Genomic DNA, 24372 nt, shown 5'->3' with positions numbered 1-24372 from the left:
ACACTGCTGACAGTGCTAACACGTGAGTTTCCGCCCATCGGAGAATCCTTGTGGCTTCTGCCATCGCCGTCCTGCTTCTTGTGCCGCCCTGTCGGTTTACATGGGCGACTGCCGTGATGTTGTCTGACTGGATCAGTACCGGCTGGTTTTGAAGCAGGGGTTTTGCCTGACTTAGGGCATTGAAAATGGCCCTCAGTTCCAGAATATTTATGTGTAGGGAAGTCTCCTGACTTGACCATAGTCCTTGGAAGTTTTTTCCCTGTGTGACTGCCCCCCAGCCTCGAAGGCTGGCATCCGTGGTCACCAGGACCCAGTCCTGTATGCCGAATCTGCGGCCCTCTTGAAGATGAGCACTTTGCAGCCACCACAGCAGAGACACCCTGGTCCTTGGAGACAGGGTTATCAGCCGATGCATCTGAAGATGCGATCCGGACCACTTGTCCAACAGGTCCCACTGAAAGGTTCTTGCATGGAACCTGCCGAATAGAATTGCTTCATAGGAAGCTACCATCTTTCCCAGGATCCGCGTGCAGTGATGCACCGACACCTGTTTTGGTTTTAGGAGGCCTCTGACTAGAGATGACAGATCATCCAAGTACGGGATAATTAAAACTCCCTTCTTTCGAAGGAGTATCATCATTTCGGCCATTACCTTGGTAAATACCCTCGGAGCCGTGGACAGACCAAACGGGAACGTCTGGAATTGGTAATGGCAGTCTTGTACCACAAATCTGAGGTACTCCTGGTGAGGATGGTAAATGGGGACATGCAGGTAAGCATCCTTGATGTCCAGTGATACCATGTAATCCCCCTCGTCCAGGCTTGCAATAACCGCCCTGAGCGATTCCATCTTGAACTTGAATTTTTTTATATATGTGTTCAAGGATTTCAAATTTAAAATGGGTCTCACCGAACCGTCCGGTTTCGGTACCACAAACATTGTGGAATAGTAACCCCGTCCTTGTTGAAGTAGGGGCACTTTGACTATCACCTGCTGGGAATACAGCTTGTGAATTGCCTCTAACACTGCCTCCCTGCCTGAGGGAGTTGTTGGCAAGGCAGATTTGAGGAAACGGCGGGGGGAGACGTCTCGAATTCCAGCTTGTACCCCTGAGATACTACTTGAAGGATCCAGGGATCCACCCGTGAGCGAGCCCACTGATTGCTGAAGTTTTTCAGACGGGCCCCCACCGTACCTGGCTCCGCCTGTGGAGCCCCAGCGTCATGCGGTGGACTTGGAGGAAGCGGGGGAGGACTTTTGCTCCTGGGAACTGGCTGTATGCTGCAGCTTTTTCCCTCTACCTCTGCCTCTGGGCAGAAAAGACGCGCCTTTAACCCGCTTGCCCTTATGGGGCCGAAAGGACTGTACCTGATAATACGGTGCTTTCTTTGGCTGTGAGGGAACATGGGGTAAAAATGTAGACTTCCCAGCTGTTGCTGTGGAAACGAGGTCCGAGAGACCATCCCCGAACAACTCCTCACCCTTATAATGCAAAACTTCCATGTGCCTTTTAGAATCTGCATCACCTGTCCACTGCCGAGTCCATAACCCTCTCCTGGCAGAAATGGACATTGCACTTATTTTAGATGCCAGCCGGCAAATATCCCTCTGTGCATCTCTCATGTATAAGACTGCGTCTTTAATATGCTCTACGGTTAGCAATATAGTGTCCCTGTCTAGGGTATCAATATTTTCCGACAGGGAATCTGACCACGCAGCTGCAGCACTGCACATCCATGCTGAAGCAATAGCTGGTCTCAGTATAATACCTGTGTGTGTATATACAGACTTCAGGATAGCCTCCTGCTTTCTATCAGCAGGTTCCTTTAGGGCGGCCGTATCCGGAGACGGTAGTGCCACCTTCTTTGACAAGCGTGTGAGCGCTTTATCCACCCTAGGGGATGTTTCCCAACGTCACCTATCCTCTGGCGGGAAAGGGTACGTCATTAGTAACCTTTTAGAAATTACCAGTTTCTTATCGGGGGAAGCCCACGCTTCTTCACACACTTCATTTAATTCCTCAGATGGAGGAAAAACTACTGGTAGTTTTTTCTCTCCAAACATAATACCCTTTTTTGTGGTACCTGGGGTAACATCAGAAATATGCAACACATTTTTCATTGCCTCAATCATGTAACGTGTGGCCCTATTGGAAGTTACATTAGTCTCATCGTCGTGGACACTGGAGTCAGTATCTGTGTCGACATCTGTGTCTGCCATCTGAGGTAGCGGGCGTTTTAGAGCCCCTGATGGCTTTTGAGACGCCTGGGCAGGCACAGGCTGAGAAGCCGGCTGTCCCATATTTGGTATGTCGTCAAACCTTTTATGTAAGGAGTCGACACGGTCGCGTAATTCCTTCCACATAACCATCCACTCGTGTCGACCCCGCAGGGGGTGACATCACATTTATCGGCATCTGCTCCGCCTCCACGTAAGCCTCCTCATCAAACATGTCGACACAGCCGTACCGACACACCGCACACACACAGGGAATGCTCTGACAGAGGACAGGACCCCACAAAGACAGAGAGAGAGTATGCCAGCACACACCAGAGCGCTATATAACACAGGGATTAACACTATAACTGAGTGTTTTCCCTTATAGCTGCTTATATATATATATATATATATATATATATATTGCTGCGCCTAAATTTAGTGCCCCCCCTCTCTTTTTTACCCTTTTGATGCTTGAAACTGCAGGGGAGAGCCAGGGAGCGATCCTTCCAGCGGAGCTGTGAGGGAAAAATGGCGCCAGTGTGCTGAGGGAGATAGCCCCGCCCCTTTTTTGGCAGACTTTTCTCCCGCTTTTTTTATGGATTCTGGCAGGGGTATTTATCACATATATAGCCTCTGGGACTATATATTGTGATTTTTTGCCAGCCAAGGTATTCATATTGCTGCTCAGGGCGCCCCCCCCCCAGCGCCCTGCACCCATCAGTGACCGGAGTGTGAAGTGTGCATGAGGAGCAATGGCGCACAGCTGCAGTGCTGTGCGCTACCTTGTTGAAGACCGAAGTCTTCTGCCGCCGATTTTCAGGACCATCTTCATGCTTCTGGCTCTGTAAGGGGGACGGCGGCGCGGCTCCGGGACCGAACGATCGAGGTCGGGTCCTGTGTTCGATCCCTCTGGAGCTAATGGTGTCCAGTAGCCTAAGAAGCCCAAACTATCTCCAATCAGGTAGGTTTGCTTCTTCTCCCCTTAGTCCCTCGTAGCAGTGAGTCTGTTGCCAGCAGGTCTCACTGAAAATAAAAAACCTAAATATACTTTCTTTTCTAGGAGCTCAGGAGAGCCCCTAGTGTGCATCCAGCTCAGCCGGGCACAAGATTCTAACTGAAGTCTGGAGGAGGGTCATAGTGGGAGGAGCCAGTGCACACCAGTTAGACCAAAAGCTTTCTTTAGTTGTGCCCAGTCTCCTGCGGAGCCGCTATTCCCCATGGTCCTTACGGAGTCCCAGCATCCACTTAGGACGTCAGAGAAAATTAATTTGTTTTTCCCATTGTGAATGAACAATAATTAAGATTAGCCTAGTGCGCTTTCTACCCCCACAACCAACCCTTTTGCTATTTGACTATCTACCCAGACAGTGAAGAGCTATTATACAGATCTAGCCACGCTCATCCATCCATGCGCATCGCGGAACGGGCGCACGAAAACTTTCGCACACACATGCCATAGATTTCTATGGGGCGAGTGCCGGCTGCGATTAGTTAGTTGCAGCGTGGCGTACCCTGCAGCTCGTTGCGATGAGTATGCCCTTGCGTACGCATCACAGCAACGGTGAGCGTGGCTACATCTGCACCACACCAAATCTAATCCCCCTCACAGGGGGATATCACTTCCAGATTCCCTACGTTGAAGTCCTGAAAACTGACATGTAATGCACTGCCAGGTGGTAGGTGCTGAGACTTCACAGAGAGAGGGGTCAATAAAATGAAGTTTCCTTGCAGCGATTCTAATCTGTACCAGCAATGAGCTGAAACAGTTTAACATACATCCTCACCAATCTCGCTCTCTTAGAGGATCAGCGATTAGGTTCAGATCTCTCCTACGTGCTCCACTCCCAACTTTCCTTCAAATCTAACATATTGATTCCACCACTGGTCTGCTTGGAATATCTGATAGTCTGCACAGCTATCTGTATATGTCTATGAACAGCTTATACCACAGCATGCCCTTCCTTAAGGCCAAATTTCAGACTCTTTTGCCGCAGGAACATCTGAGTCTTTATCGTAATGCCGCGACAACGCCTTTCCCCGGCGCAAATCCATGTGTCTGAATGTGCAAGAACTGAGACGCCCACTTGCAGCGTCTACAGACGCCGCATTACCATCTTGTGCATCATCATTCGCAGCATTAAACTCAAGAGTATGGCCTACAATGTGGATGGTTTAGCGGTAATCCCATAAGACGCAACACCTTTGTGCGTCATTAACGATCATACTCAAAGAACAAAAGAATTATTCAGGAGCAGGAAGAACAGTTGGGAATATGCAGTGGTGATTTCTAACGCTTCCGGAACACCACGGGACTGCAATACACAAGGATATCTGTGGTAAGATTATCGTTTACCTCTAGATTATAGCCCAGAAACGGCAGTAACTACTATGTGATACAGACCTGTCGCAATTGGAGCTCTCTCTGGAACTACTTCTTCCAGACTCATGCTGGGCATCCAAAAGTATCTTTTCCATATCGCCATTGTAATTGGAGATTGAGGCGGGCACTTGCTCCTGGCCCACAAGCGGAGCCGTGCCCCCATTACCATTGTTGCTGAAATGCAGCTCTACCCAGGAACCTGCTGGCCGGAGGAGGAGAGGGAATTGTTAAAGTTGAATATAACACAAGACGATAACATTATTCTGAATTCTGTGCAAAAGCAAGACCCATTGTCTACACCAGAACTGGCCAACTTGTGGCTCTCCATCTGTTGTGAAACTACAAGTCCCAGCATACCTTCCCTCCGACCAGGCCTGGTCTACATACTTTACATGTTTAGCCAGTATCTATTAAAATGCAGTGATATCACAAAACGTGCTTAGGGGGAGCTTCCATTCCCCTCATAGACCCACTTGTATCCAGTTAAAATAGTTTTTGAAGAGTTATATCTCGGAGAGAGATAAAGTAAAGAGGTTCCACTTGCTGAACTCCTGGCCAACCGGCCAACTGGTAGACCGCCCAGTCGCTCTATTCTATTCTTCTGCATGTAATGAACACTGTGTCCCTTATGGTTCTTTTATCTGAAGACTGCACATGTTCCCCCTCTCCTTGCTTACTTTTTCCCTCCGTGGCTGCTGCACTTTAAACCGAAAACAAATCCCTAGTATACGCAAGTATACCTGGCCAATAAAGTTGATTCTGATAGAAACCAGCTTCTGTCATTTTCTTTAGCACAGATTTTAAAATGCCAGAAGCTAACTGGTAGAATCTAATTGGTTGCTATAGGCAACGTCCACACTTCATCTCTCTCCAAGATTTGATAAACCCCCCCCCCCCCCCTCTCCTTTATCTCTTATTTTGACATATTGCAACCGAAACTCCTAATGAACCCAAATTAACCAGATAAGTAGGAGTGAGATTTCACTGGCAGAATGTGGTCGTAACTGTTCCCAGTACTCTCCCAACCTCACAACGCCGCAGAATGAATTGACCACTGAAATCCCATCTCGAGGCATAGATTATAAATTCAGCACAATACCAAGATTGGCTACCAGAGTGGCAGTCAATGGAATTATGATGCAAAGCCTGGAAATTGAAGATTCAATCTCCGGTCCACCACACTTGTTCAAAAATTGCTGTTTCTGCCAGGACCTACCTTGGTCATCTCTAACATGCAGCATAGTTGCTAACTGTCCTCCTAAAAGATTCCTGAAATTTTTGGACCCTGGAAATGTGCCTATTTTTCATTACTGGCAATAAAAGGAGTCTTAAAACCTTGTTAATGAATACGTATGGTACATGTGCCTACAAAAGGTAGATCAAATCGGCCCGCCCAGGGTGGGTGCGGGAGGGAGTCTTCCAGATGTTCCGGGAGACTAGGCGAGTATGACTTATTGTACAGAAGTAATTCAACTTTAAAAAAACTGCATGATAATCAAATTCTGTCAATAGGAGATGATGGGAATTGTAGTGTTCCAAGTTCCACCAGCTTGTGACGTTCCGTGGCTGCACCGACTCAGCAAATGAGTGTCCCTGGAAACTTTGTTAGAACGTTGACAAGTAGAAGTTGGGAAGTAGTTTGGGGAACATTGGAACAGCCCCCACTATGGCCGCATACACTATGCGCAGGATGCGAGTATACGTTATATGCAATACAACAACACACAGACACCCTAAAAGGTTACTTAGGTTCAAGTTTCAGGACAAGCATCATCAGTTTTATTATTAACCATTCCAATATTTACCTAGAACTAAAAGAACAAGTGTCACGTCATCAACGCACATACTTTATTTTATCACAGCCATCTTTCCACTCAGGGTAACTGTATTGTGCTCTATGTGGAAATCAAGTGACTGCCAGTCACACGGCATTTGTTTTCACCTCGCACAGGAGGCAAGAGAACAAAGGTTCAGATAAATATAGCAATACCATATGATCTGTTACTAGAAAGGAGCCCCCACCCCAACAGATCTAGAAATATTTAACTCATTAGCTAATGAAAGAGATTGGAGTGTTTGCCTGATCTATGGTTGGAGTCAGTGTTGTGTGTGCGTTGTTTGTGTGGCAGAACTGAGATCACAAGCTTCGCTGGGGCCAGGGACTGACGTAAACAGGTAAACACTAGAAAGAGCTGGGTAATGTGTTGACACTATATCATATCTCCAATCTGTCCTGACTTGAGTGGGGCAGCCTAGATTCTCAGTGGCTATTGAAAGGTTTGGAGGTCGTTTCTGTTCATCTCATTAAATTTATTGCACTTTGTAGAGAATGGGTGCACAGATGTTTTCAGGGGGAACTTATTTTTGGGGTATGTTCCGATTCGCGCAGCGGAAATGGGAATAGATATCATGCACCGTAAAGTATCCTGGCACATAGCGGTATTGTTCTGTATTTGTAATTATAGGATTATCCATTTAGTGGTTATTTAAGTAGTAACATGTAGATGCGCTATACAGTTAAATATCTCATATAAACACCCCCTACCACCCTGGAAGTCATGGAGCAGGGCCCCTTCATTCAGCCCAATGCAGATTTTAACAACCGGCACCAAGAAAGAACTCCAATTTCACATAACACTGTCAGGTGCCTAATTTCCAAATTCCGAGAAACTGGGAATGTGGCTGAAAAGTCTCAGAGTGGTCGTCCAAAAAGTGCTACTGACGAGACAACCTCAACAATGGTTTCGGCTCTTCACGAAGGATGCCAAAACTATTGTTGATGTTGTCTCATCAGTAGCACTTTTTGAACAACCACTCCGTGACTTGTCAGCCACAGTCCCAGTTTCTCTGAATTTGGAAATTAGGCACCTGACAGTGTTATGTGAAATTGGAGGTCTTTCTGGGTGCCGGTTGTTAAAATCTGCAGCTATGACATGGAAACTTCGTTCTCCAGACATCAAAATGACCTCAAGTCTCTCCTCTTTTGTCAAAGCCATCTTCAGTTACCTGCAACAAAAAAAGTGTTGTAACTTTTGAACCATAACTGCTATTTCAAATCTGATGTTGTTTGGCATGTTACACGACCCCGTTTCCATTTGAAAAAACTGACAGATTCAAGATGGCCGATTTCAAGATGGTGCCCATGTTCGGTACATACCCTAAAACACAGGTTCTTAAACTCGGTCCTCAGGACCCCACACAGTGCATGTTTTGCAGGTAATCCAGCAGGTGCACAGCATAGTTGCCTACCCTCCCTCATTCTGCAGGAGACTCCCTGAAATAGCAGCAATCTCCCTCACTCCCTGAATAGTCCAGCAATCTCCCTGATTCTACCTTATCCCCATTATGCAGCTGTTACATTCTTGAGGGGAAAAAATAAATCAGATATATACATTCAAATGGGATCATTAGTGCCATTCCTTGCATTGGTTATAAGGCACAACGATCCCTATGGCCACTTACAGTATGTGGAAGCTCTTGTAAAACACAATACACAAACAAATCCTGCAAAATATAAGAGTCTTTTCTTCAACAAATAGATCTTACTAACTTTGGGGCTCATTTACATTTGGATGTAAGTAATTTTCATGACACGCATCTCAGATGTAGCAGTACACGTCCGCGCTGATAGGTGTTACTTTCACATCTCCCTGAAACATACCTCCCAACATTCTGGCACCAATAAGCGGGACTCCTGCGAGCGCGAATCGCGTCCGTGCCCAAAAAGGGGTGTGACCTAACCGAAAGGGTGCGTGCCCTCGCGGCACTGCCGCGATCGTGAGTCACTTCCCGTTTTTCATCACTAAAGGGGGCATGACCAGCGCTCTGTGAGCTGCTGGCATGCCCCCTCTCCCTGTCTTCACTAAATAGACGCTGTGCGCATGCGCACAGCGTCTATTCACCGATGACAGGAGCCTCCCAACTGCCCCACCGCGGGACACTGCGGCCCGCGGGTGGGACAGCGGGACAGTCTCAAAAAAACGGGACTGTCCCGCGAAAATCGGGACAGTTGGGAGGTATGCCGAAATGCAAAAAGTAGGCAAGTATTGTGCACAGGTGTATTAATTACTCACTGACACATTTTAAAAGGTCCACAGGTGGAGCTAATTATTTCTTTTGTGATTCTGTGAGGAAACCTGCAAAACATGCACTGTGTGGGGTCCTGAGGACCGAGTTTGAGAACCTGTGCCCTAAAAGATAGCCCACCTCACCCATACCTTACTGGAGTATTCAGTTTTCCCATTTCCTGCACAGTTTTTGAAACAAAAGGGTGTACTGTGACTTTTGAATCACCCTGTATAACAGCTTGCTACCTGACTAGCAATAATGTAAACCAGGAAATACTACAGTCTGCATCGCTGTGCTTCTTTGGCATAAACAAGCCTGTGTGCCAACATATATTCTGGGAGGTTATTACCAGTTGTTGTTATTATTATAGCATCCATTTATCTAGGATTATATCTCCCGGCCAGTGATTCCACTGCATTTTTGCTATGCAATAATCTGACTCCATTTGGTATAATCAAGGGGTATTTGTATCCAGAGAGGAGGAGTGTATCCTATCTGCAATTCAACATAATGGCAAACTGTCAGATGTCCAAAACTCAATACTAAAGCAAGGCAGCACTGTATTAACAAATGCATGTTTTAATACGCAGAGGTGGAGAGCGGAGTTTGCCTAATATTCATCATTTTCAGGTGGGAGGGCAGCGTGCAGCGTTCAGGAGGTACTGGGGACTTGGGGATCAGAGTAACATGAGCCGGAGCAATCCACCAACGAAAATATAAAACTGCATGCCAGGTGTGTGGAGCTGGAGCAGGGACTGATATCAGTGCCGTAACTAGACATTTTAGCGCTGTGTGAAATAAACGGCATTGGCGCCCCCCTTATGTAAAATATGGGCAGTGCGCACCTTGGGCTTGCGCCAAAAAATTAGGGGCGTGGCCTCATAGGGAGGTGGTGTGGCCACAAAATAATACCAATTCATACTACGGAGCACAATAGTCTCCATTATTCAAATTACGCCTCACAGTAGTGCCACTACACCAAGTAGAGCCCCTTTTACACATTACAGCAGACAGAGTCCCCCTTTTTACACATTACGCCAGACGGCATCCCCTTTTTACATATTACGCCAGACAGCGTCCCCTTTTTACATATTACGCCAGACAGCGTCCCCTTTTTACACATTACGGCAGACAGCGTCACAGTCAGCAGCACCGGCTCTTCTAGAGGCTCTGGATCTCTTCTCCTTCCTCAACCATACCAGCTCGGCAGCTCCTCGCTGTGCAGCAGTAGGGGCAGGGCACAGGGCAGTGTGGGAGAGATGTCTGACGTCATCATGTGACGTCTCTCCCGAATTGCAGGGGAGGGGGGCTGAGCTGGCCAATGAGAAGAGCAGCCTGACACACACCTCAGCCACAGCGGTGCCAGCAACGGCGGCTTCAGCGGGACGCAGGCGGGCGGTGGCTTCAGCGGGACACAGGTGGGCGTGTGGTGGCGGCTTCAGCGGGACACAGGCGGGCGGGCGGCGGCTTCAGCGGGACACAGGCAGGCAGGTGGGCGGGTGGCGGCTTCAGCGGGATGCAGGCGGCGCTGCCTTCAGCAGTGAGTCTGGACCCGGAGCTAGCAGCCGTGCGGGTGTGATGCCCGATGGTGCACCCTCAGTGCATTTGCGCTGTGGGCAAGGCACCATCGGCACACACCTAGTTACGGCTCTGGCTGATATATCTGGTTCTGGGCATAGTAGAGACAAGCTGCCAGTGTCCACCGAAAGAGGAGAGCCCCAGCTTTTGGAGTATACCCTCAGAAAAACTCTAAGTCAGACAGAACCTGAGATATCTGGCAAGGAAGAGCAATTAACAGGCTTGGATGTGGACCACTACTTTGAAGTCTGATAACTCCAGTTCCTCAGAACCGATTTTTAAAAATCTGGCACCCCTGGAAAAAGGGGACCCTCAGCTATCAGCATAGGTCCTTATACTCCTGGGGCCCTTGGGCAACTGCCCACTGAGCCCATACGAAAAGACGTCCCTATCCTATCTCCTCTCTAGGTAAACAGACAGGACTTAAGGGGACAGAGCAGTCCAACTAATGGACCATGGGCCTAATTCAGATCTCATCGCAGCAGCAAATTTGTTAACTAATGGGCAAAACCATGTGCACTGCAGGGGGGGGGGGCAGATATAACATTTGCAGAGAGAGTTAAGGGGGGTACTCACGGAGAGATCCATGCTTAAAATCTAAGCAATCTGACCAGATTGCTTAGAAGTTAAGCACTGATCTCTCTGTGTGTACCCCCCACAGCAACAGCAATGCGCGGCGCTATCGCTAGATTGGCCTGCATGCTGGCTCAATCTAGCGGGTCGCTCACTTCAGCGCTGTGTGACGTGAATGGCCCCCCGTCCCCCCTCGCTCAGCACACATCACGCTGTGCTGAGCAGGGGGAGAGATGTGTCAGCACACATCTCCCCCAACATCTCCCCAGTGTATGGGGCCCTTTAGATTTGGGTGGGGTGTGTTGAAACTGAAATCTAAATTGCAGTGTAAAAATAAAGCAGCCAGTATTTACCCTGCACAGAAACAATATAACCCACCCAAATCTAACTCTCTCTGCACATGTTATATCTGCCCCACCTGCAGTGCACATGGTTTTGCCCACTAGCGAACAAATTTGCTGCTGCGATCAGATCTGAATTACCCCCTATGGCAGAGGTTCTCAAACGCAGTCCTCAAGGCACCCCAACGGTCCAGGTTTTAAGTATATCCATCCTTGGCCACAGGTGCCTTAATTAGTACCTCAGTCAATTTGATTTAACCACCTGTGCTTAGCCATGGATATACTTAAAACCTGGACTGTTGGGGAGCCCCGAGGACCGTGTTTGAGAACCTCGGGACTATGGGGAAGATTTCCTAAAATACCTATAGAATTATATTCCAGCTATAATTTATCTAGTACGGTCTACAAATCATAGCTGGAAGTTGGCTGGTTGACAACAGTTCCACTTTTACTTTTTAGAAAACTTGGCAAATCAGATCTCAAGTAGAGATGTGCACTTGAAATTTTTCGGGTTTTGTGTTTTGGTTTTGGGTTCGGTTCCGCGGCCGTGTTTTGGGTTCGACCGCGTTTTGGCAAAACCTCACCGAATTTTTTTTGTCGGATTCGGGTGTGTTTTGGATTCGGGTGTTTTTTTTAAAAAACACTAAAAAACAGCTTAAATCATAGAATTTGGGGGTCATTTTGATCCCAAAGTATTATTAACCTCAAAAACCATAATTTCCACTCATTTTCAGTCTATTCTGAATACCTCACACCTCACACCTCACAATATTATTTTTAGTCCTAAAATTTGCACCTAGGTCGCTGGATGACTAAGCTAAGCGACCCTAGTGGCCGACACAAACACCGTGCCCATCTAGGAGTGGCACTGCAGTGTCACGCAGGATGGCCCTTCCAAAAAACCCTCCCCAAACAGCACATGACGCAAAGAAAAAAAGAGGCGCAATGAGGTAGCTGTGTGAGTAAGATAAGCGACCCTAGTGGCCGACACAAACACCGTGCCCATCTAGGAGTGGCACTGCAGTGTCACGCAGGATGGCCCTTCCAAAAAACCCTCCCCAAACAGCACATGACGCAAAGAAAAAAAGAGGCGCAATGAGGTAGCTGTGTGAGTAAGATAAGCGACCCTAGTGGCCGACACAAACACCGTGCCCATCTAGGAGTGGCACTGCAGTGTCACGCAGGATGGCCCTTCCAAAAAACCCTCCCCAAACAGCACATGACGCAAAGAAAAAAAGAGGCGCAATGAGGTAGCTGTGTGAGTAAGATAAGCGACCCTAGTGGCCGACACAAACACCGGGCCCATCTAGGAGTGGCACTGCAGTGTCACGCAGGATGGCCCTTCCAAAAAACCCTCCCCAAACAGCACATGACGCAAAGAAAAAAAGAGGCGCAATGAGGTAGCTGTGTGAGTAAGATAAGCGACCCTAGTGGCCGACACAAACACCGGGCCCATCTAGGAGTGGCACTGCAGTGTCACGCAGGATGGCCCTTCCAAAAAACCCTCCCCAAACAGCACATGACACAAAGAAAAAAAGAGGCGCAATGAGGTAGCTGTGTGAGTAAGATAAGCGACCCTAGTGGCCGACACAAACACCGGGCCCATCTAGGAGTGGCACTGCAGTGTCACGCAGGATGGCCCTTCCAAAAAACCCTCCCCAAACAGCACATGACACAAAGAAAAAAAGAGGCGCAATGAGGTAGCTGTGTGAGTAAGATAACTATACTCTATACTCTAGTAACTATAGAGTAACTAGAGTAACTATACTCTATAGTAGTATGTACAAAGAAGAAAGAAAAAAAAAAAAACACGGGTAGGTGGTATACAATTATGGATGGACTGCCGAGTGCCGACACAGAGGTAGCTACAGACGTGGACTAACGTACTGTGTCTGCTGCTAATATAGACTGGATGATTGATAATGAGATGAAATCAATATATATATGTATGTATATATAATATCACTAGTACTGCAGCCGGACAGGTAGATAATATATTTATTAGGTAATGATGACTGGTGACGGACCTGCTGGACACTGTCAGCTCAGCAGCACCGCAGACTGCTACAGTAAGCTACTATACTCTATAGTAGTATGTACAAAGAAGAAAGAAAAAAAAAAAACCACGGGTAGGTGGTATACAATTATGGATGGACTGCCGAGTGCCGACACAGAGGTAGCTACAGCCGTGGACTAACGTACTGTGTCTGCTGATAATATAGAGTCTAGACTGGATGATAAATTATTGATAATGAGATGAAATCAAATCAATATAATATCACTAGTACTGCAGCCGGACAGGTACTATATATATTTATTATGTAATGACTGATGACGGACCTGCTGGACACTGTCAGGTCAGCACAGCACCGCAGACTGCTACAGTAAGCTACTATAGTAGTATGTATAAAGAAGAATGAAAAAATAAGATTTTACTTACCGATAAATCTATTTCTCGTAGTCCGTAGTGGATGCTGGGACTCCGTCAGGACCATGGGGATTAGCGGCTCCGCAGGAGACAGGGCACAAAAATAAAAGCTTTAGGACTAGGTGGTGTGCACTGGCTCCTCCCCCTATGACCCTCCTCCAAGCCTCAGTTAGGATACTGTGCCCGGACGAGCGTACACAATAAGGAAGGATTATGAATCCCGGGTAAGACTCATACCAGCCACACCAATCACACCGTACAACTTGTGATCTGAACCCAGTTAACAGTATGACAAACGTAGGAGCCTCTGAACAGACGGCTCATAACAATAACAACCCGATTTTTATGTAACAATAACTATGTACAAGTATCGCAGACAATCCGCACTTGGGATGGGCGCCCAGCATCCACTACGGACTACGAGAAATAGATTTATCGGTAAGTAAAATCTTATTTTCTCTGACGTCCTAGTGGATGCTGGGACTCCGTCAGGACCATGGGGATTATACCAAAGCTCCCAAACGGGCGGGAGAGTGCGGATGACTCTGCAGCACCAAATGAGAGAACTCCAGGTCCTCTTTAGCCAGGGTATCAAATTTGTAGAATTTTACAAACGTGTTCTCCCCCGACCACGTAGCTGCTCGGCAGAGTTGTAATGCCGAGACCCCTCGGGCAGCCGCCCAAGATGAGCCCACCTTCCTTGTGGAATGGGCCTTGATAGATTTAGGCTGTGGCAGGCCTGCCACAGAATGTGCAAGTTGAATTGTGCTACAAATCCAACGAGCAATCGTCTGCTTAGAAGCAGGAGCACCCAGCTTGTTGGGTGCATACAGTATAAACAGCGAGTCAGATTTTCTGACTCCAGCTGTCCTTGAAATATATATTTTCAATGCCCTGACAACGTCCAGCAACTTGGAATCCTCCAAATCGCTAGTAGCCGCAGGCACCACAATAGGCTGGTTCAGGTGAAACGCTGAAACCACCTTAGGCAGAAACTGAGGACGCGTCCGCAGTTCTGCCCTGTCCGAATGGAAAATCAGATATGGGCTTTTATACGATAAAGCTGCCAATTCTGACACTCTCCTGGCTGAAGCCAGGGCCAGTAGCATGGTTACTTTCCATGTAAGATATTTCAAATCCACCGATTTGAGTGGCTCAAACCAATGGGATTTGAGAAAATCCAAAACTACATTAAGATCCCACGGAGCCACTGGGGGCACAACCGGGGGCTGTATATGTAGTACTCCTTTTACAAAAGTCTGGACTTCAGGAACTGAAGCCAATTCTTTCTGGAAGAAAATCGACAGGGCCGAAATTTGAACCTTAATGGACCCTAATTTGAGGCCCATAGACAATCCTGTTTGCAGGAAATGTAGGAATCGACCCAGTTGAAATTCCTCCGTCGGGGCCTTCCTGGCCTCACACCACGCAACATATTTTTTCCAAATGCGGTGATAATGTTGTGCAGTCACCTCCTTCCTGGCTTTTACCAGTGTAGGAATGACCTCTTCCGGAATGCCTTTTTCCCTTAGAATTCGGCGTTCAACCGCCATGCCGTCAAACGCAGCCGCGGTAAGTCTTGGAATAGACACGGTCCCTGCTGAAGCAGGTCCCGTCTTAGAGGTAGAGGCCACGGATCTTCCGTGAGCATCTCCTGAAGTTCCGGGTACCAAGTTCTTCTTGGCCAATCCGGAGCCACGAGTATCGTTCTTACTCCCCTGTGCCGTATAATTCTCAGTACTTTTGGTATGAGAGGCAGAGGAGGAAACACATACACTGACTGGAACACCCACGGTGTTACCAGAGCGTCCACAGCTATTGCCTGAGGGTCTCTTGACCTGGCGCAATACCTGTCCAGTTTTTTGTTGAGGCGGGACGCCATCATGTCCACCTTTGGTTTTTCCCAACGGTTCACAATCATGTGGAAGACTTCTGGATGAAGTCCCCACTCTCCCGGGTGTAGATCGTGTCCGCTGCGGAAGTCCGCTTCCCAGTTGTCCACTCCCGGAATGAACACTGCTGACAGTGCTATCACATGATCTTCCGCCCAGCGAAGAATCCTTGCAGCTTCTGCCATTGCCCTCCTGCTTCTTGTGCCGCCCTGTCTGTTTACGTGGGCGACTGCCGTGATGTTGTCCGACTGGATCAACACCGGCTGACCCTGAAGCAGGGGTTTTGCCAGGCTTAGAGCATTGTAAATCGCTCTTAGCTCCAGTATATTTATGTGAAGAGACATCTCCAGGCTTGACCACACTCCCTGGAAGTTTCTTCCCTGTGTGACCGCTCCCCAGCCTCTCAGACTGGCATCCGTGGTCACCAGGACCCAGTCCTGTATGCCGAATCTGCGGCCCTCTAACAGATGAGCACTCTGCAACCACCACAGAAGAGACACCCTTGTCCGTGGAGACAAAGTTATCCGCTGATGCATCTGCAGATGCGATCCGGACCATTTGTCCAGCAGATCCCACTGAAAAGTTTGTGCGTGGAATCTGCCGAATGGAATCGCTTCGTAAGAAGCCACCATTTTTCCCAGGACTCTTGTGCATTGATGCACAGACACTTTTCCTGGTTTTAGGAGGTTCCTGACAAGTTCGGATAACTCCCTGGCTTTCTCCTCCGGAAGAAACACCTTTTTCTGAACCGTGTCCAGAATCATTCCCAGGAACAGCAGACGTGTCGTCGGGGTCAATTGAGATTTTGGAAAATTCAGAATCCACCCGTGCTGTTGCAGCACTACTTGGGTTAGTGCTACTACGTCCCCCAGCTGTTCTCTGGACCTTGCCCTTATCAGGAGATCGTCCAAGTAAGTGATAATTAATACGCCTTTTCTTCGCAGAAGAAACATCATTTCGGCCATTACCTTGGTAAAGACCCGAGGTGCCGTGGACAATCCAAACGGCAGCGTCTGAAACTGATAATGACAGTTTTGCACCACGAACCTGAGGTACCCTTGATGTGAAGGGCAAATTGGGACATGCAGGTAAGCATCCTTGATGTCCAGGGACACCATAAAGTCCCCTTCTTCCAGATTCGCTATCACTGCTCTGAGTGACTCCATCTTGAACTTGAATTTTTGTATGTACAGGTTCAAAGATTTCAGATTTAGAATAGGTCTTACCGAGCCGTCCGGCTTCGGTACCACAAATAGTGTGGAATAATACCCCTTTCCCTGTTGTAGGAGGGGTACCTTGACTATCACCTGCTGAGAATACAGCTTGTGAATGGTTTCCAATACCGTCGCCCTGTCTGAGGGAGACGTTGGCAGAGCAGACTTTAGGAACCGGCGAGGGGGAGACTTCTCGAATTCCAACCTGTAACCCTGAGATACTACCTGCAGGATCCAGGGGTCCACCTGTGAGTGAGCCCACTGTGCGCTGAAATTCTTGAGTCGACCCCCCACCGCCCCTGAGTCCGCTTGTAAAGCCCCAACGTCATGCTGAGGGCTTTGCAGAAGCCGGGGAGGGCTTCTGCTCCTGGGAGGGAGCTGCTTGGTGCACTCTCTTACCCCTTCCTTTGCCTCGGGGCAGATATGACTGTCCTTTTGCCCGCTTGTTCTTATAGGAACGAAAGGACTGCGGCTGAAAAGACGGTGTCTTTTTCTGTTGGGAGGGGACCTGAGGTAAAAAGGTGGATTTCCCGGCTGTTGCCGTGGCCACCAAATCCGATAGACCGACCCCAAATAATTCCTCCCCTTTATACGGCAATACTTCCATATGCCGTTTGGAATCCGCATCACCTGACCACTGTCGCGTCCATAAACTTCTTCTGGCAGATATGGACATCGTACTTACTCTCGATGCCAGAGTGCAAATATCCCTCTGAGCATCTCGCATATAAAGAAAAGCATCCTTTAATTGCTCTATAGTCAATAAAATACTGTCCCTATCCAGGGTATCAATATTTTCAGTCAGGGAATCCGACCAAACCACCCCAGCACTGCACATCCATGCAGAGGCGATGGCTGGTCGCAGTATAACACCAGTATGAGTGTATATACTTTTCAGGGTAGTTTCCAGCCTCCCATCAGCTGGATCCTTGAGGGCGGCCGTTTCAGGAGACGGTAACGCCACTTGTTTTGATAAGCGTGTGAGTGCCTTATCCACCCTAGGGGGTGTTTCCCAGCGCGCCCTAACCTCTGGCGGGAAAGGATATAATGCCAATAATTTCTTTGAAATTAGCAGTTTTCTATCGGGGTTAACCCACGCTTCATCACACACTTCATTCAATTCCTCTGATTCAGGAAAAACTACAGGTAGTTTTTTCTGACCCCACATAATACCCCTTTTTGTGGTACTTGCAGTATCAGAGATATGCAAAGCCTCCTTCATTGCCGTGATCATATAACGTGTGGCCCTACTGGAAAATACGTTTGTTTCTTCACCGTCGACACTAGATTCGGTGTCCGTGTCTGGGTCTGTGTCGACCGACTGAGGTAAAGGGCATTTTATAGCCCCTGACGGTGTCTGAGACGCCTGGACAGGTACTAACTGGTTTGCCGGCCGTCTCATGTCGTCAACTGATTTTTGTAACGTGCTGACATTATCACGTAATTCCATAAACAAAGCCATCCATTCCGGTGTCGACTCCCTAGGGGGTGACATCACCATTACCGGCAATTGCTCCGCCTCCACACCAACATCGTCCTCATACATGTCGACACACACGTACCGACACACAGCAGACACACAGGGAATGCTCTTATCGAAGACAGGACCCCACTAGCCCTTTGGGGAGACAGAGGGAGAGTTTGCCAGCACACACCCAAGCGCTATAAATATATAGGAACAACCCTACAGAAGTGTTGTTTCCTTTATAGCAGCTTAATATATCAATATCGCCAAAAAAGTGCCCCCCCTCTCTGTTTTTTTACCCTGTTTCTGTAGTGCAGTGCAGGGGAGAGTCCTGGGAGCCTTCCTCGCAGCGGAGCTGTGCAGGAAAATGGCGCCGTGTGCTGAGGAGATAGGCCCCGCCCCCTATTTCGGCGGGTTCTTCTCCCGGTGTTTGTGAGACCTGGCAGGGGTTAAATACATCCATATAGCCCCAGGGGCTATATGTGATGTATTTTTAGGCAGAACAAGGTATTATCATTGCTGCCCAGGGCGCCCCCCCCCCCCAGCGCCCTGCACCCTCAGTGACCGCTGGTGTGAAGTGTGCTGACAACAATGGCGCACAGCTGCAGTGCTGTGCGCTACCTCATGAAGACTGAAAAGTCTTCTGCCGCCGGTTTCTGGACCTCTTCACTTTTCGGCATCTGCAAGGGGGTCGGCGGCGCGGCTCCGGGACCGGACTCCATGGCTGGGCCTGTGTTCGATCCCTCTGGAGCTAATGATGTCCAGTAGCCTAAGAAGCCAATCCATCCTGCACGCAGGTGAGTTCACTTCTTCTCCCCTAAGTTTGCAGTGAGCCTGTTGCCAGCAGGACTCACTGAAAATAAAAAACCTAATAACTTTTTCTAAGCAGCTCTTTAGGAGAGCCACCTAGATTGCACCCTGCTCGGACGGGCACAAAAACCTAACTGAGGCTTGGAGGAGGGTCATAGGGGGAGGAGCCAGTGCACACCACCTAGTCCTAAAGCTTTTATTTTTGTGCCCTGTCTCCTGCGGAGCCGCTAATCCCCATGGTCCTGACGGAGTCCCAGCATCCACTAGGACGTCAGAGAAAAAAAAAAACCACGGGTAGGTGGTATACAATATTATATATATATATATATATATATATATATATATATATATATATATATATATATATTATATACAATTATATATATATATATATATATATATATTATATACAATTATATATATATATATATATATATATATATTAAACTGGTGGTGATTGATTATTAAACTGGTGGTCACTTCAGGTCACGTTGCAACTTGCAACTAGTACTCCGAGGCCTAAGCAGACAATCACAAAATATATTATTATACTGGTGGTCAGTGTGGTCACAACAATGGCAGTGTGGCACTGACTCTGGCAGCAAAAGTGTGCACTGTACGTTATATGTACTCCTGAGTCCTGCTCTCAGACTCTAACTGCTCCCCACTGTCAGTGTCTCCCCCACAAGTCAGATAATACACTTACAGTCACACTATCTATTATCTAATCTATAAAGATCACTTCAGCAAGTAGTATAGTAGTATACAGTATAGTAGTACTCCTCCTAATAATGCTCCCCAAAATACTGTGTCTCTCTCTTCTCTAAACGGAGAGGACGCCAGCCACGTCCTCTCCCTATGACTCTCAATGCACGTGTGAAAATGGCGGCGACGCGCGGCTCCTTATATAGAATCCGAGTCTCGCGATAGAATCCGAGCCTCGCGAGAATCCGACAGCGTGATGATGACGTTCGGGCGCGCTCGGGTTAGCCGAGCAAGGCGGGAAGATCCGAGCCTGCTCGGACCCGTGTAAAAAACCTGAAGTTCGGGCGGGTTCGGATTCAGAGGAACCGAACCCGCTCATCTCTAATCTCAAGTACTGCTGTATACGGGTACACCATATTTGCCTAGTCTCTAAGAAAGGCCAGGAGGGTCCTGAATCTCAGGAGGAGCTCCCAGCCGCACAGAACATTCAAGTCTCCCCGCAGCCTGACCTCATCCACCCGACGCCGGCTATCCGGCCGGCCAATTATGTAATTCACGCTGAATCACGTCATAGTAGCCACACCCTTTACAATGACTCTAATCTCAGCACTGTATAGCAGGGGTGGGGGCACAATTATGTAATCACACCACCACGCCCTCTTCACCGCCCACTTATGCTGCACCACACTCCACTCCCAAAAGGGGCGGAAAGAAAGTTGGCAAGTGGTAAACAAGGTAATCAACAATATGAAGAGGATTGTTAGCATATTTACTTTCATATATACTGTAGTTACATTCTGGACTACCTACAGAGCTATACTATCCCCACGTACTAAAGTACATGAGAAAAAGCAACTATATTGTAACTATAATGTGACATTAAGTCTTTAATTAATAACGGAATTTTGGGAGCAAAAATATTAACTGTTGTTCCCTGTTGTTATCTTTTAGGATTTAGAGAGAATTTAGTCTGTATGTTTGTTTTCCCTGTGATTCTGTGAAATAAGAATTCTAATAAATAATGACTGATCAAATAAAACCGTAACAATTATTTCGAGACATGGGGGAAGGGGGGCGGCTACATTCCTGTCGCCGGTAACAGAAAAGGACAGAGCAAAATGTGGGTGAGAAGTATGCACAGATGGTTTCCTAAGATCTTTAACGCACCACAAAAGTAAACAACAATTATAAAAGACAATGGTACATAACTGGTATTTAAAAGGACACTGCTAGGCAACATATTCTAGACAGAATAGATTTGTCGATGCCATGGATGCAAATATAAGTTAAATTCAACTAAAAGAGAATGTCTGCTGTATTAAGGGGATCCGGTCAGGATCCCAACGGCCGGTATCCGGCAGTCAAAATCGACGGAATCCCGACATTGCTCGGAAAGCCGACGCCGGCATCCCACCTAGTAATCACAATCCTGGCGCCGGAATCCCGAAAGCCAAGATCACACGAGAGAGGTAAGCCGCAGGTGGGAAGGTTAGTTAAAGTGATGGGGAGAAGTGTGTGTGTAGGGGGGGGGGGGGGTGTGGGGGGGGGGGGGGGGTAGTTTAGGACAAGGCTGCTGGAAAGGGGGTTAGGTTTGGGCTGCAAGGAGGAAGGGAGGAGGGGGGGGGGATAGGGTTAGGAATCAGCAGGGTTAGGGAGCGGGGATTGCAGGGTTAATTCAGCAAAAAGACAAATCTTCAAATTTTTTATTGTCAGTCCAATTTATTAAACAAAAAAGTACTGGGGCAGCTGGCCTGCAGCGCTGAGCGTTCTTACTCGGTGGTTCTCAAACCCGGTCCCCCAAACAATTCATGTTTTCCAGATCACCTACCAGGAGCACAGGTGTTATTACCAACTGTCATATTTTAAAGATGCATCTTCAAATTGTGACAGTTGGTCATACACCTGTTCACCTGCTAGGTGACTTGGAAAACGTGATCTGTTTGGAGACCTGCAAAGCAATGCACAGTGGGCGGGTGTTCTACTGCCATTAAGCATGTATCCATATGTCACCAATCACATGTAAGACATTGATGTTTGCAGAGGGCTACATGCAGCATGTCACTACTCCACCCAACTCTACCTTCCCCAGCCCAATTGCCATCTGCTTGGAAAACAGTAATTTAGCCATTGAATCCACCCTAGAAGCAATATGGAATTATGCCTATTGTCTTGATTTTCAGGCCTCTACGATTACCAAGTGCCACGTCCCCAATGCAACAGAGAACGCTGAATACAGCCAAAATTCTATACCATGCTTCTATTAGCCGGCCAGTTGTTCTCGCGGTCGGCGGCTGTTATACTCACAGGAGTAAGAATGACAGTGATATGCTTATTGTGACTCGAGAGTTAACTAATGAGGACTTTTACCGAGTTCAATACTTTGGGCAGCTGTGATCCTGATTGGTGGAATGAATTTTTAATTGGCAAGGACCTGGAGACTGGTGGTAATACAAGTCTACGTTTTGCCCATGGTTATGACTCGCTAGTTACTAAGGCTTAACACTCCGTCATGCTCTAATGCTGCCAGCAAGCAGGAAACACAGTGGCTGCAATATAAAATAATTGCTGTCATCATCCGTGTGATGGTGTTCTATGGAAATCAAGAGTTTCGAAATGTTGCTTTTGTTTTTACTTGTTGTGTAAGATATAGGAAAGCCTGCAGTCGTAGGAAGTGCAAATCTATAAATGTGTGATGTTGTCAGTGTAAACACTATTGAAAAGGACTAGTGTTTGCTACATCAGTATTATTATTAATGTTTATTTATATAACACCACATTCTCTGCAGTGCTTTACAACCTAGAGGGTAAAAAAACAACACAGTAATAAAACTGTATGAACATAAAAACAAAGCGGTAAGACGGTACAGTACATACAGTAGGTAAACAGGACTTTGATTCCTTGAGGTAGGTGCCATATAGTTCATGGGGGGTCATTCCGAGTTGTTCGCTCGCAAGCTGCTTTTAGCAGCTTTGCACACGCTAAGCCGCCGCCTACTGGGAGTGAATCTTAGCATATTAAAATTGCGAACGAAAGATTAGCAGAATTGCGAATAGACACTTCTTAGCAGTTTCTGAGTAGCTCCAGACTTACTCGGCATCTGCGATCAGTTCAGTGCTTGTCGTTCCTGGTTTGACGTCACAAACACACCCAGCGTTCGCCCAGACACTCCTCCGTTTCTCCAGCCACTCCCGCGTTTTTCCCAGAAACGGTAGCGTTTTTTCACACACTCCCATAAAACGGCCTGTTTCCGCCCAGAAACACCCACTTCCTGTCAATCACATTACGATCACCAGAACGAAGAAAAAACCTCGTAATGCCGTGAGTAAAATTCCTAACTGCATAGCAAATTTACTTGGCGCAGTCGCACTGCGGACATTGCGCATGCGCATTAGCGACTAATCGCTCCGTTGCGACAAAAAAATAACGAGCGAACAACTCGGAATGACCCCCATGGTTTTTTCCTGCCAAACTGCAATAGGAAAGAGTGCTTAGTGAGGCTAGTGCCATGGCCAATTTAATCTAATCTGAGAATCCCACTTGCAGCCAGGGCCGCCGAGAGGTGCGTTTGTGGGGTGGGGTGAGGGTGGGGGCAAGGAGGGTGGCGTGATCGTATTCGGGCATGCATAGTATATTCTTACCATGACAGTACGGAGGGGGCTTGGCCACAGGTGTCGGCAGCCCTTGCAGGGTCTTGAGACTGTGCTTTTCCAAAGCCGCACAGCCACTCACAAAGTACGCCATACTCAGATAGCGAAAATGCACCTACCATAGGGCTGGTGCAAACTGTGATGGTGTGACCAACATTACACCGTCGGTGCACCATCAGCTACACCATCAAAATTTGCACCAGCCCTGTGGCAGGTGCAGTTTCCCCATCTGAGTAGGACGTACTTTGTGAGTGGCTGTGCTTTTTTGGCCAACACACCTGCACCAACCTAGACACCTCCCTGCATTGCCTACTAAAATCAACCGACTTTACATCCATTCTGTACTGCGTCACAGAGCACTAACAAGTGGGACGCATGCACTGTGCAACTCAGACGCACATACAGACTAACAACATCGGCTGTTTGCGCGCAGCATCGCAACTTCGTCCACCTCTATAACCAAGCCATCCCGGCAATGTTAGTTTTGGGGATGAGAGTATTGTTGTAATTTAGAAGGAGAGAAAAATAAGAATTTACTTACCGATAATTCTATTTCTCGGAGTCCGTAGTGGATGCTGGGGTTCCTGAAAGGACCATGGGGAATAGCGGCTCCGCAGCAGACAGGGCACAAAAAGTAAAGCTTTAGGATCAGGTGGTGTGTACTGGCTCCTCCCCCTATGACCCTCCTCCAAGCCTCAGTTAGGATACTGTGCCCGGACGAGCGTACACAATAAGGAAGGATTTTGAATCCCGGGTAAGACTCATACCAGCCACACCAATCACACTGTACAACCTGTGATCTGAACCCAGTTAACAGTATGATAACAGCGGAGCCTCTGAAAAGATGGCTCACAACAATAATAACCCGATTTTTGTAACTATGTACAAGTAATGCAGATAATCCGCACTTGGGATGGGCGCCCAGCATCCACTACGGACTCCGAGAAATAGAATTATCGGTAAGTAAATTCTTATTTTCTCTATCGTCCTAGTGGATGCTGGGGTTCCTGAAAGGACCATGGGGATTATACCAAAGCTCCCAAACGGGC

At 47.7% G+C, this 24372-nt stretch overlaps 1 protein-coding gene across 2 annotated transcripts in view; it reads right to left on the bottom strand.

Moving 5' to 3' along the window:
* The window catches only part of BNIP3 (BCL2 interacting protein 3), a 67971-nt gene that overhangs the window by 32508 nt on the left and 11091 nt on the right, over nt 1–24372 (bottom strand). Inside the window, exon 2 of one of the 2 annotated variants that reach the window (XM_063962187.1) lies at nt 4623–4803. In XM_063962187.1, the coding sequence (XP_063818257.1) occupies nt 4623–4803 (181 nt within the window). The remainder of the gene's footprint in view (nt 1–4622; nt 4804–24372) is intronic. The other variant, XM_063962188.1, reaches the window with a different exon arrangement.

The sequence above is a fragment of the Pseudophryne corroboree genome, chromosome 3 (genome assembly GCF_028390025.1).
Source record: "Pseudophryne corroboree isolate aPseCor3 chromosome 3, aPseCor3.hap2, whole genome shotgun sequence".
NCBI lineage: Eukaryota > Metazoa > Chordata > Amphibia > Anura > Myobatrachidae > Pseudophryne > Pseudophryne corroboree.
The sequence above is the reverse complement of the archived record's forward strand: the minus strand, read 5'-3'. Positions and strand labels throughout refer to the sequence as shown.